The sequence below is a fragment of the Engraulis encrasicolus genome, chromosome 15 (assembly GCF_034702125.1).
Source record: "Engraulis encrasicolus isolate BLACKSEA-1 chromosome 15, IST_EnEncr_1.0, whole genome shotgun sequence".
In the NCBI taxonomy this organism is placed as follows: Eukaryota; Metazoa; Chordata; class Actinopteri; order Clupeiformes; family Engraulidae; genus Engraulis; species Engraulis encrasicolus.
The window spans coordinates 54,473,618-54,488,272 of record NC_085871.1 but is presented as its reverse complement, the minus strand read 5'-3'; the positions used below and the strand labels follow the sequence as shown (position 1 = coordinate 54,488,272).

The following is a 14,655-nucleotide window of genomic DNA, read 5'->3' as shown; positions in this document are numbered from 1 at the left end:
ACCAAATGGTAATTTTTTGCCATCAACGGACTATTTTCCAAAGAGAGCAAGATCATTACACCTAGTGCCGTCTTCCTGTGTGGAGACATCGATACACGTACCCAACTATAACTTGCTGATATCTCAATCAGGGTTAAACTATGCCATGGAGATATTGCCAGGCTAAACCTATACTGTTTGATGAACAATATGCGTGGTCATTTGCCTTGGTTAGTCAATCACTGTGCTTGTAGGCAGTGGGCGCAATGCCATGCGTCATGAATGAATGATATTGGCGTTTCCCATGCTAGCCTTGCTAAGCATGTTATGATGTAGCATTAGTGAACCGCAACGCGATTCATGTCCGATGAAAGTATTAGTATACCGCTTGGTTGCCATTTGAAGCTGTACTTTGTGCTAGTTGGTCCATCGATTGTGCTTGTAGCTGTGTATCACACTGCCTGCGACGCACAATGTAGCACTAGCTCCTAAAGGCCCGCGGCGTTGACAAAAGCCTGGGTGATTACTGGAAGGTATCCCATGATGCTCGCCAAATCAAGAGTGGACAGGTGAACAGGGCCGACAGCTGGCGGACATTTCTAGTGTTGTACTGCCATCCAGTGGTTATTTATGGGCACGGCACGCTGAGATTTTAGCGATTGGGTAGTTTCTACCATATGACCTTATATCAGCCATATGAATTACATTGGCACCGAAATCCAAACGTAATAAGATGTTTAACATGTATTTACACAATGTCAAAAATCTGCGAAATTTCCATCTTTTGTCTGTTGCATTAGTTTAAGCGTGACGAGCTTTTTTGACATTTTGGCACATTTGAAAGGCCAATTGCACCCTATACATATGCATGCACAGCACCGGCTTAGTTCAACGTATGTACTTGTAACTTTGGATTTTACTTCCCAAGACCATGTGGAATTCCATCATGTATAGATTTTTCTTACCCCATCACTCAACAGACTTGCATTCACAGACAAACAAAAATATTTTTTTACATTTTCTCTTCACTTGACCATCTGAAATGGACATTTTATGACGCAAATGAACGACTAGGGGTGAATGGTCGTTTTGGCCATTTTGTCTTCTTTCATTTAAGCCGTCATCGACCTCTCAACTACTTATAAAACTTGATATAATTAATGCTGAATGCAGTATCAACAAAACGCCTCAGAATTCAGTAAAATCCCGTCTGCAGTAAGAGGTTTTTAACTTGCAAAAGCGTATTGGACAAACAAGAGTCAAATTAGCGTTCCATCTTTACACAAGTCATGTTCATTGAACAGCTAGCGAAGCTCAAATAAAAACAAAATTTAATAAACGACTTACAACGTTCACGTGTGACTTATTCAATATGGCCGACTTGGACCCTATTTGAGGGAGGTCCAACAAGCAGGGACGTCCAACTGACTCTTCTTTCCTCTCCTCTCCTCTCCTCATCCCTCTCTTCTCTGTCCTCATCCCTCTCTCCTCTCCTCCTCCTCCTCAGGTGAGTGACAGCCTGGTGCTGCGCCACACTAGCGTCGCTAATAAGTTTAAGAGTGTCCACCTGCTGCTCTTCGCCGGCCTCAACGCCACCACACTGCACTACAACATCACCTTCCAGTCAGCTGACGACTCCCTCTTCAACATGGCCTTCGCCGTCGCCGTGGATACCAGGGAGATCGCCCCTAGCAACGGCAACAACAACAACAGCAGCACCACGTCGACCAGCGACGGCACGGGAGGCAGCCGGAAGGAGAAAGATGACAAGCCCAACGCAGCCACACCTGAACCCAAGGTAGATATACACTATACTAATATACTAATATAATAATATACTATTAACACACCTGAACCCAAGGTGAATATACACTGTACTAATATACTAATATACTACCATTACAAGCCCAACGCAGCCACACCTGAACCCAAGGTGAATATATAATACACTATTATACTATTATACTCCTATCCAAGCCCAACGCTGTCACACCTGAACCCAAGGTAGATATACACTATACTAATATACTATTATCCAAGCCCAACGCAGCCACACCTGAACCCAAGGTAGATATACACTATACTAATATACTATTATACTACCATTACAAGCCCAACGCAGCCACACCTGAACCCAAGGTAGATATACACTATACTAATATACTATTATTCAAGCTCAACGCAGCCACACCTGAACCCAAGGTAGATATAATAATGTACTATTTTACTATTATTCAAGCTCAACGCAGTTACACCTGAACCCAAGGTGAATATGTATATATACTGTATACTATTATCCAAGCCCAACGCAGCTACACCTGAACCAAAGGTAGATAATAACTTAGACCATCACCATCAGCAAAGTATTCCCCCATTAAAATAGCTCAGATCTCGGAAAGGGCTGAGTTGAAAAAAGGAGCATCACCAGGTATGCTGCCCTCGGCCTGCGTTACTGTTGCAGAACTAGACAGCTAGTTAACAGTTCAAGAGAAGGCAAGCTGAAGTGTGATTTTGTCCTTTTATTTTCTTTCTTTCAATTCCTTACTGACTTGACTTGCATTTCCACATTCACTTTCACTTGCATTTCTTTATACACTTCTCTTTACTTGACACTCTGAAACTGTAAAACTGTAAACAGAAAACGAAATAAAGATACATGAATAACACATACTTTACCATTTGCACGTGACACAAATCTACACGCAATCCAGCGATATAATTTCAGCATAGACAAACGTGACCTAGCATAGCTAAGTAGATTCAGATTAGCCAACATTTCCAGTCAGGTAAAACATCACTTCAGGAGCCAAATAGATCGAAATACACAACAAAATATGCATGAAATTTCGTTCCAAACAACATCTTACACAAAAGCTTACTTACAGACTTAAATTGTCCAAGGCACAAGTGTGAAAAGAATACAGATTGCGGGAGAGATGAAGTCCGGTGGCTTTACGGCAGAAAACACTAGAAACACTGGCAGGAACTAACCAGGAAGTATATTTACGCAGAAGGCGCAGTACCGCGAGAAATCCACTAGGTGGCGGTATTCACCATTAGATTTACGTGGGAGAAACTAAACTCAGGCATGGAATGAAATGGAAGGCAGAACACCAGGTACTGACAAGTCAAGGGTAGCATGAGCAATACAACAGCATATTGAAATTGGCAGAAGTTAATCCTATAAGTACATTGAATGACAATGTGTGCGAGAGCAATAATTCGGTACTTGACTACATTTTCATGTGCCCTTTTGAAGGTGGTGTTCGCGGAGGTGCCTGAGGAGAAGAGGGGTCCTCGCGTGATCAGGAAGCGGCCGTCTGAGGTGTCCGTGGAGGTGCCTGCTGTAAACGTCTCCCTGCTGCCCGACGAGGTTCAGTACGAACTCCACCTGCTGAAGGACAAACTGGACGCAGGAGACATCACCCTGAGGGGGTACAACATCACCAAGGCAACCATACTGGCACCTTACAGGTAGATACAGTACATCACCAAGGCAACCATACTCTCACCTTACAGGTAGATACAACATCACCAAGGCAACCATACTGGCACTTTACAGGTAGATACAACATCACCAAGGCAACCATACTCTCACCTTACAGGTAGATACATCACCTAGGCAACCATACTCTCACCTTACAGGTAGATACAACATCACCAAGGCAACCATACTCTCACCTTACAGGTAGATACAACATCACCAAGGCAACCATACTCTCACCTCACAGGTAGATACATCACCTAGGCAACCATACTCTCACCTTACAGGTAGATACCACATCACCAAGGCAACCATACTCTCACCTTACAGGTAGATACAACATCACCAAGGCAACCATACTGTCACCTTACAGGTAGATACCACATCACCAAGGCAACCATACTGGCACTTTACAGGTAGATACAACATCACCAAGGCAACCATACTCTCGCCTTACAGGTAGAGACAACATCACCAAGGCAACCATAATGTCACCTTACAGGTAGGGATGCACTGATATGCGATATCTGATGATATACAGTGCCCTCCATTATTATTGGCACCCCTGGTTAAGATGTCTTTTTTAGCTTCCAATTATTATTATTTTTTTCTAAATAATATGGGACCTTAATGGAAAAAAGAGAAAAATCCAACCTTCAATACAAGTGCATTTATTCAGTGGGGAAAAAATCCTACATAAAGAAATAATTATTTGACATCAAATAATGTGTGTCACAATTATTAGCACCCCTGTTGTTAATATTTTGTACAACCCCCTTTTGCCAACAAAACAGCACCTAATCTTCTCCTATAATGTTTCACAAGATGGGAAAAGACAGAAAGAGGGATCTTCAGCCATTCCTCTTTGCAGAATCTCTCTAAATCATCCAGAGACCTTGGTCCTCTCCTCTGTACTCTCCTCTTCAGCTCGCCCCACAGGTTCTCAATGGGGTTGAGGTCTGGGGACTGAGATGGCCATGGGAGGAGCTTGATTTTGTGTCTGGAGAACCATTTCTGTGTAGATTTGGCCATATGTTTAGGGTCATTGTCTTGCTGAAAGACCCAGTGACGGCCCATCTTCAGCTTTCGGGCAGAGGGCAACAGATTTTGATTTAAAATGTCCTGGTATTTCAAAGCATTCATGATGCCATGCACCCTAACAAGCTTCCCAGGGCCTTTGGAAGCGAAACAGCCCCACAGCATCACTGACCCACCCCCATACTTCACAGTGGGTATGAGGTGCTTTTCAGCATGCGCATCTTTCGTGGCACGCCAGACCCACTTAGAGTGTTTGTTGCCAAAAAGCTCAATCTTGGTCTCATCTGACCAAAGCACACCGGTCCCAGTTGAAGCCCCAATACCGCTTGGCGAACTCCAGACGTTTGCGTTTATGATTGTGGGTGAGGAAAGGTTTTCTCTGTGCATGCCTCCCAAACAGCTTGTTGGCGTGTAGACAGCGCCTGATGGTTGATTTGGAGACTTTGTGACCCCAGGATGCTACCATTTGTTGTAATTCTGTAACAGTGAGCCTTGGAGATCTTTTGATTTCTCTTACCATCCTCCTCACTGTGCGTGGTGGCAAAATAAACTTGGGTCCTCGTCCAGGCTTGTTTACCACTGTTCCAGTTGTTTTGAACTTCTTAATTATTCCTCTCACAGTGGATATGGGCAGCTGCAGTTGAGTGGCAATCTTCTTGTAGCCTCTGCCTGACCTGTGAAGGTCGGCGCACATCTGCCTCACTTGTATGCTGTGTTCCTTTGTCTTTCCCATGTTTAAGAGTGGATAAGAGAAATGGCCTCGGTGTCACATCATATTTATACCCCAGGGAAACAGGAAGTGATGAATTACTAATTAAATGTTCCTACATACTCTGGTAAACTTTGCAAACTACTGTAGAAATGACAGAAATGCTTCAATTATATTTATTTCCTGGGAATTGTTAAGGGTGCCAATAATTGTGGAACAGGTGATTTAATGAAAAATAATTATTTTTTAGTCAGGGATTTTTTTTTATTTTCCTACAATTCATTTGAGTTGAAGGCTACATTTTCCTAACATTTTCAGTGTGACAGTATTCTTCTGCAATAAACACTGAATTTATTTTAAAGCTTTTAACACATCTCAACCAGGGGTGCCAATAATTATGGAGGGCACTGTATCTGACAGGACATTGAAGCAGAGACAGGAAGTGAGTTGGGAGAGAGAGATGGGGAGGAGTTGGCAACGTTAGCGAAACAGTAGGGCCTTGGTTGCACTTATATTTTTTTTAAGAAAAAAAAAAATTGAATCTATTTAAACTTAAAAATATTTGGTCTTTGGATATTTCTTCTTAAAGTGTTTTTTTTTTCTTTTTATTCATTCACTGTAAAAAGTAACAATTCCATCCTGTAAACCAGAATGCAAGTGTGAAGATTTCAAATTTAACACTACATCCGACTCAATGTCAGTATTGGAAACTTGGGGAAAATTCCAATCCAATCCGATGTCTGAATATTGTTGAAATCTGAAACCGATACCGATACCCCATCCTGTCACCATACAGGGACCAGCCCAGATACCGTCTCCACGACAACCCAGCCATCCCAGCGGCACCGAAACAGGAAGGGGAAGAGGAACAAGCGCCTGCAGACACACAACAGCAGAAGAAGCCATACAAAGACCTGGAGACAGAGGAGAGGGGGAAGAGAGAGGAGGGAGAGAAGAGAGAGGAGAGGGGGATAGATGGACAGAAAGAAAGAGTGAAGAGGAACGAGGGAGCAGCAGCCACACAGGACGAAGTGATAGAGAAGAAAGCAGGAGAGGAGAAGAAAGCAGGAGAGGAGAAGACGGAGGAGAAAGATCCCCAGGTGAAGATCCATCAGGTGACACTGGTGCCGATTGCCATCGATGACAAACCAGCTCACCGAGTAGAGGAGGGGGAGAGGGATAGAGAACGAGCAGCGAAGGGAGAGAGAGAAGGAAAGAATGGGAGAGGGGGAGAGAGAGAAGGAAAGAGAGTTAGCGAGGGAGAGCGTCCCAAGTCGGAGGGGGGAGCAGCATCCAAACTCCTCAGCACCCTGCGAGGGGAACTCAGTAAGGGGCGCAGCGGAGAGAGACAGCGGGGAGGAGGAGGAGGAGGAGGAGGAGGAGGTGGAGGAGGAGGAGGTGGAGGAGGAGGAGGAGGAGGTGGAGAAGGAGGAGGAGTAGTAGTAGGAGGAACAGGAGTAGTAGTAGGAGAAGCAGCAGCAGGAGGAAGAGGAGGAGCAGCAGCAGCACCTAAAGTCAAGGAGGAGCAGCCTCAGGGGAGAGACGAGCATCAGGGAGACTCACCTAAAGACAAAGAAAAGCAGTCTCAGGACGCAGGGAAACAGCCAGGAGACCCACCTCTGGACGCAGGGAAACAGCCAGGAGACCCACCTCTGGACGCGGGGAAGGAGGCAGCGGCTGTAGCACCTGAAGGGAGAGACCACCAGGCAGCGGTAGCACCTGAAGGGAGAGACCACCAGGCAGCGGTAGCACCTGAAGGGAGAGACCACCAGGCAGCGGTGGCACCTGAAGGGAGAGACCACCAGGCAGCGGTAGCACCTGAAGGGCAGCTGGGAGCCCCACGCCAGGAGAGGGAGGCTGAGGGAGAGGACCGAGGAGGAGGAGGAGGAGGAGGAGGAGGAGGAGGAGATCATCATGAGACTCTCCAGCGCCCCCCACTGGGCAGGAGGCTGCAGCACTTCCTGAACTCAGACCGCGGCTTTCTGCCCTGGGAGAGGACCAAGTACTTCCAGGACCTACTGGAGGTGAGTTACTATAGGCTCTACTCACCTTCCAGGACCTACTGGAGATGAGTCATAATGGGCTCTACTCACCTTCCAGGACCTTATAGAGGTGAGATAGTTACACTCTACTTAGCTTCCAGGACCTGCTGGCGGTGAGTTACAATAGGCTCTACTCACCTTCCAGGACCTGCTAGAGGTGAGTTAATATAGGCTCTACTTAGCTTATGGGACCTTATCGAGGTTAGTTACATAGTCTACTTACCTTCCAGGACCTTATCGAGGTGAGGTACATAGTCTACATAGCTTATGGGACCTTATCGAGGTGAGGTACATAGTCTACTTACCTTCCAGGACCTTATCGAGGTGAGTTACATAGTCTACTTAGGGGTCTTACACACCAAGGGTCCGTTTCTCGATTCTTGTCGTTGCTAACCGTCTTAAGACCATCTTACCGTTCCCTTGGATTTAGTGGTGAGCGTCGCTGTCGATATAGAGTTGAGTCGCTCTTACGAAGGACTTTGCTAACGACGTTAGCAAAGACGCTTTCGAGAAACGGACCCCAGGGTGGTAAAGCGTCGCGGAACGGCCACGTTTTTTACCGGCGTCGGTGAAAATACATTGAAACCTATCTGTCCTTACACACCAACCGGCGGTAGTCGAGCGTCGCGCTGCATTTGGAAAATAGAACTCCAGCGTATTTTTCACACCGGCGGTGTCTCATTCAAATGAATGGCAAAGTAGCATGCTAGCTTTGGCTGTGGGGAGGGTTTTGAATAGGACTGGCCGCGCACGCCGACGCTGTCAGTGTGAAAGGCAGAGAAAAACACGCCGGCCAAAACTAAGCAGAAAGGCCGCGTTCGTCCCGGGACCGTTCCGTTCCGCCTTGGTATGTTTTGGCCCTTACCTTATAGGACCTTATCGAGGTGAGTTACATAGTCTACTTACCTTCCAGGATCTTATACAGGTGAGGTACATAGTCTACTTACCTTCCAGGATCTTATACAGGTGAGGTACATAGTCTACTTACCTTCCAGGATCTTATACAGGTGAGGTACATAGTCTACTTACCTTCCAGGATCTTATACAGGTGAGGTACATAGTCTACTTACCTTCCAGGACCTTATCGAGGTGAGGTACATAGTCTACTAATCTTATAGGACCTTAGTGTGGTGAGAATAGGCTCTACTTAGCTTATAGGACCTACAGAGGTGAGTTGCACACACTTTACTTACCTTATAGGAAATATCTTGTAGGACCTACTAGGTGAGTTACAATAGGCTCTACTTACCTTCCAGGACCTAGATGTGAGTTACATACATAGAGTGCGTTGCAATATGCGACCTTGCCTCCTCCACTTGCGCTTGTCTCCTCGTCCAGCCTCCTGGCCCCTCCTCCGTGGAGAAAACGATAAAGTTTCCCAGCTGTCAGCCAAGCCACAACAACTTTTGAGGGACTGTTTTTCATTCACCATCCCAATTGCAAATGAGAAAAAGACTCTACAATTGAGCTTTTGCAAGATATTGAAATATAATGCTGTTTTCAGTGATGTCATCATGACATATTACTATATATTACATACTATATATTACAGTCATGGGTGAGCGGTTAGGGCGTCAGACTTGCATCCCAGAGGTTGCCGGTTCGACTCCCGACCCGCCAGGTTGGTGGGGGGAGTAATCAACCAGTGCTCTCCCCCATCATCCTCCATGACTGAGGTACCCTGAGCATGGTACCATCCCACCGCACTGCTCCCCATGGGGCGCCACTGAGGGCTGCCCCCTTGCACGGGTGAGGCATAAATGCAATTTCGTTGTGTGCAGTGTGCAGTGTTCACTTGTGTGCTGTGGAGTGCTGTGTCACAATGACAACGGGAGTTGGAGTTTCCCAATGGGCTTTCACTTTTCACTTTCACTTACTTACTGGTACGAGGAGAGAAGCAAGTGGAGGAGGCAAGTGGAGGAGACAAGGTCGCATATTGCAACGCACTCATAGGCTGCACTTAGCTTCCAGGACCTCACTTAGCTTCCAGGACCTCACTTAGCTTCCATTTACCCTCCAGGTTATTCTAGAAATCGATGCGTTAGGCTCTACTTATAGGACCACAAAGCGAACAATGCTAGACTGTCGATATCAATCAAGAATCAAGAGCTTTTATTTGTCATTGACAAACGAATTTGAAAATGAAATTGTGTTTAAGAATACACTGTACAAGTATTCCCTGGCCACTGCCCTGCGGGCGCCACTCACAGATATGAATATCTCTGTCGATCGTATGATTTTATTGATGAACTGTGTGCGTGCGTGCTTGCGTGTACTTGTGTGTGTGTGTGTGTGCGTGTGTGTGTGTATGTGTTCGTGCGCGTGCGTGCGTGCGTGCGTGCGCGTGTGCGTGTGTGTGTATGTATGTGTGTGTGTGTGTGTTTGTGTGTGTGTGTGTGTGTGTTTGTGTGTGTGTGTATGTGTGTGTGTGTGTGTTTGTGTGTGTGTGTATGTGTGTGTGTGTGTGTTTGTGTGTGTGTGTGTGTGTGTGTGTATGTATGTGTGTGTGTGTGTGTGTGTGTGTGTGTGTGTGTGTGTGTGTGTGTATGTGTGTGTGTGTGTGTTTGTGTGTGTGTCCTCACTGTACGCCTCTGTCTTCCACAGGAAGGGGAGCGTTTGGAGGCGGAGCTTCAGTATGCTCCAGACGGCGCTGCCATTGGTCGAAAGCTGCAGGACACCTTTGCTGATTCGCTGAGATACGTGAACCGGCTCCTGAATGGCCAGTTCGGGTTCACCTCACGCAAAGTTCCCGCCCACATGCCTCACATGATCGACAGAATCATCATGCAGGAGCTGCAGGACGTGTACGACACACACACACACACACACACACACACACACACACACACACACACACACACACACACCATACACACACACACACACACACACACACACACACACACACACACACACACACACACACACACACACACACACACACACACACACACACACACACACACACACACACACACGCCATGAATTCTCTTTATTCGCTATGGACGTGGCATTCACATGTGTGATTTAGCTAATCACATAACGGTTCTGGCTTGACAGCCTGGGACATTCGGAGATGTGAACATTCCAATTGGTTTTCACTGAACTGCGTCATGGCTCATTGCCAAACTATTAGCTTGAATTTAATCATTGAAATTTGCTCTGGTCGCTTTATTCGCTGACCCTCCATACGGAAATAATGACTTCCGGCACACAGGTAGTGTAGGTCCCGCCTGGTGCACACGTAGCGGTAGGATGCAGTTCACCCAGTCGTGTGTGTGTGTGTGTGTGTGTGTGTGTGTGTGTGTGTGTGTGTGTGTGTGTGTGTGTGTGTGTGTGTGTGTGTGTGTGTGTGTGTGTGTGTGTGTGTGTGTGTGTGTGTGTGTGTGTGTGTGTGTGTCTGTAGGTTTCCTAAGGAGTTTGATAAGACGTCAGCTCATCGTGTTCGCCACAGTGAGGATATGCAGTTTGCGTTTTCATATTTTTACTTCCTGATGGGGGCGCCAGACCGGCTCAACATCTCGCAGCTGTTTGATGAGATCGACACCGACCACTCAGGAATCCTCTCCGACCGTGAGATTCGAACCCTCGCCACACGCATACACGACCTGCCTCTCAGCCTGCAGGTAAGGGTGTGTGTGTGTGTGTGTGTGTGTGTGTGTGTGTGTGTGTGTGTGTGTGTGTGTGTGTGTGTGTGTGTGTGTGTGTGTGTGTGTGTGTGTGTGAGAGAGAGAGAGTTGGGAGATGTGTGTGTGTGTGTGTCCAAAACTGGCACCCTGCCCCTCAGTCTACAGTTGAGAGTGTGTGTATGCTGTCCACTCGAGAGAAACATACATACACACACACACACACACATACATACATACATACATACACACACACACACACACACACACATACATACATACATACATACATACATGCATAGTATACATATATACATACATACATACACACAACACACACACACACACACACATACATACATACATACATACATACACACATACACACATACACACACACATACATACATACATACATACATACATACATACATACATACATACATACATACATACATACATACATACATACATACACACATACACACATACATACATAAACTAAAAGTGGTATTGTACCATTTCTGGAAATCAGCTTGTTTTACACCTCTCCTTCAGTTAAATGGTTGAACCGGAAGTGAACCTCCCCTCTGATTTTTGTGGACATCCCTTATCAATTAAGCATATCCTGTCTTGCCCTGCTCTCAGAAGGAAAAGACAACAGTTTTTTAAAGAATACACTATTTTTGGTATTTTTAATAAGGTCCCACCTTTAAAGGTTTTGAACTTTTTAAAATGTATTGATGTGACCAAACTTATTTAATGTATTTATTCAATTATTTATATCATTGTTGATTTTTAATTTGAAGCAAATTTTATTACCTGTACTGGCCATGAAATAGCCACAGTTGCATATTTGGCCATAAATGTAAACAAACAAACAAACAAACAGTTAAATGATTGAGAATTACCTTTCTCCTGTACTTTCAACCGGTCTCTAAGTATGGCAGTGCAAATTTTACCTCCAAGCTAGCAGTTAACATTGAGTCCTATGAGACCATCTAGCCACCGGATGGAAAAATTGCACTTTTCATACATGAGAAGGTGGATCCTCTCCACGCCCGCCATTTTGAATATCCAGACATTTTTAGCTGCAAAACGTACTGTACGTTGGTCATACAAGTAAATGTTAGCTAATTATTTATATGTAATCGTGAACATTTGACAGTAGGCAGCACCGTTTCAATGAGCATCATAGTTGTAGTACCTACTCTGGCCACCATCCTACACAGCGCACCTTTAATGTGACCTTAAGGCGACCTCTCTGTTTGACCTGTTGTGACCTCTGGTTCAATTCAGCAGGTATATGTATGTGTGTGTTCCAATATGCGACCTTCCGTCCTCCACTTGTGCTTATGGCCTCGTACCAGGAAGTAATATGTCACATCACTGACAACAGCATAATATTTCAATATCTCACAAAAGCTCATTTGTTAAGTCATTTTCTCATTTGCAAACTGGATGGTGAATGAAGAACAGTCCCTAAAAGTTGTTTTGGCTACTCGGTTGACAGCGGGGAAACTTAATTGTTTCTCCACAGAGGAGGGGCATCAGCAAAATGTGAGGCCACAAGCACAAGTGGAGGACGCAAGGTCACATATTGGAATGCAGCCCATGTGAGACAAAGTCTGTTGTATAATTCAGGTGTTGATGAACAAAACGTGAAAATACATTATCTTTCTTGGCGTGTGTGTGCGTGTGTGTGCGCGTGCGTGTGCGCGCGCGTGTGTGTGTGTGTGTGTGTGTGTGTGTGTGCGTGCGTGTGTGTGTGTGTGTGTGTGTGTGTGTGTGTGTGTGTGTGTGTGTGTGTGTGTGTGTGTGTGTGTATGTGTATATATGTGTGTGTGTGTGTGTGTATGTGTGTGTGTGTGTGTGTGTGTGTATGTGTATATATGTGTATGTGTGTGTGTGTGTGTGTGTGTGTGTGTGTGTGTGTAGGACCTCACTGGGCTGGAGCAGATGCTGATTAACTGTTCCAAGACTCTTCCCTCCAACCTGACTGGCCTGCACCTGATCAACCCAACACAGGAGGCTTACTATGATCCTAGCATGGTACACACACACACACACACACACACAAGAAGCCTACTATGACCCCAGCATGGTACATGGCATGTAACTCACATGTTATCGATTACGTCATCACACCAGGGTCATGAGTGGATTGGTCAGAATTTCCAGAGTTCCCACCCTGTGACCAGATGATTTTTCAATTTGTGAATGAAATTCGTATTCGCAACTTTTCAAACTTGTGAATGTAATTGTTGGTGTCGTAACATTTCAATTTGTATTTGGACAAATATGAAACACTCAAACTTTTCAGTTGGGCCGTAGGGTAATTTTTAGGGTCTGCAAATATTTATTTTACTACAACTACAACCTAAGATGCGCACATATCCCAAATATGCACAATTATCTGACTTTCCTTTGAATGCACAACTTTTTGTCCACTTTTTCTCTTCATAGTGGAACAGTACCTGAGTCTCTGTTTTTCGTGTGTCTGTGTGTGTGTCTGTGTGTGTGCGCGTGTGCGTGTGCGTGCGCGTGTGCGTGTGCGTGTGCGTGCGTGCGTGTCTGTGTGTGTGCGCGTATGCGTGTGCGTGTGTGTGCGCTTGCGCGCGTGTGTGTGTGCGCGTGTGTGTTCCGCAGCCCCCGGTCACTAAGGGCCTGGTTATGAACTGCCAGCCCATCTCAGATCGCATCCACAAGGCCTTCAAGGACCAGAACAAATACAAGTAAGAAAACACACAAAACACATCTATCATTACAATACAAGTAAGAAAACACACAAAACACATCTCTCATTACAAATAAGAAAACACACAAAACACACATCTCTCATTACAAATAAGAAAACACATCTCTCATTACAAATAAGAAAACACATCTCTCATTACAAGTAAGAAAAAACATCTCTCCTTCAAATACAAGTAAGAGAACACATCTCTCATTGCAAGTCATGCCTGACACCATCTAAAGCAAATATGTTTATCTTGGTCTCAAGAGAGATGAACAGACCAAGGATATGGATCACTGGAAACATGTTGTGTGATCTGAAGAGACCAAAATAAACAAATATACTTTAGATGGTGTCAAGCATGTGCGGTGGTAAACAAGTGAGTTTTACAAAAAAAAGTGTATCCTCTCAATAACCATGTATGGTAGTGGGACTGACATGGTTTGGGGATGCATGGATGCTGTCAACATTGGCAATCTGAAATACACCTAAAAGAAACATGCATGTCAACATGCACTGTGACTACTGAGGCAGATCATGATATTCTCCATAGGATTGCATTCAAATCTCACACCAATCTATTTAAGCCAGGTGCACACTCAAAATGTAAAAGTTCAATGCAAAGAAAGGTTGAAACACACACCGATGACCTCCCTTTTAATCCCTTTTCATTTCGAGACGATTCGAGCCAAATCGGCCCCTTCTCTACCAGATTTTAATCTGGGGTGTACTCACTTTTGTGAGTACATGTTCAAGCATTAATGGCTGTATTTTGTTTTTTTCTGAGTGAACAAAACATTTAAACGGTTAAATATGTTGCTAAAAGGTCACTAATCATTGTGTCAAACTGACATTTCTGTAATGCTTTCCTATGAAAAGATTTACTCACAAATCTGCAATAACTGTGAGGAGTGTACTCACTTTCGTGATATACTGTAGGCTTGAAGTGGGCTTTTTTAGTGAAATTAGTTGTTTTAGACTATTTTGGTCAAAACTGCTGAGGGGAATCATTTGGATGAATGTTCCAGTTGCCTTTCCGC

The 14,655-nt window shown here is 45.0% G+C and overlaps 1 protein-coding gene across 1 annotated transcript in view; it reads left to right on the top strand.

The window, feature by feature from the left end:
- Window positions 1-14,655, top strand: part of gnptab (N-acetylglucosamine-1-phosphate transferase subunits alpha and beta) — a 68,509-nt gene that overhangs the window by 41,889 nt on the left and 11,965 nt on the right. Inside the window, exons 14-21 of the mRNA XM_063217823.1 lie at window positions 1,487-1,777; window positions 3,239-3,453; window positions 6,007-6,583; window positions 6,638-7,234; window positions 9,857-10,056; window positions 10,659-10,878; window positions 12,817-12,930; window positions 13,528-13,613. Of these exons, the coding sequence (XP_063073893.1) occupies window positions 1,487-1,777; window positions 3,239-3,453; window positions 6,007-6,583; window positions 6,638-7,234; window positions 9,857-10,056; window positions 10,659-10,878; window positions 12,817-12,930; window positions 13,528-13,613 (2,300 nt within the window). The remainder of the gene's footprint in view (window positions 1-1,486; window positions 1,778-3,238; window positions 3,454-6,006; window positions 6,584-6,637; window positions 7,235-9,856; window positions 10,057-10,658; window positions 10,879-12,816; window positions 12,931-13,527; window positions 13,614-14,655) is intronic.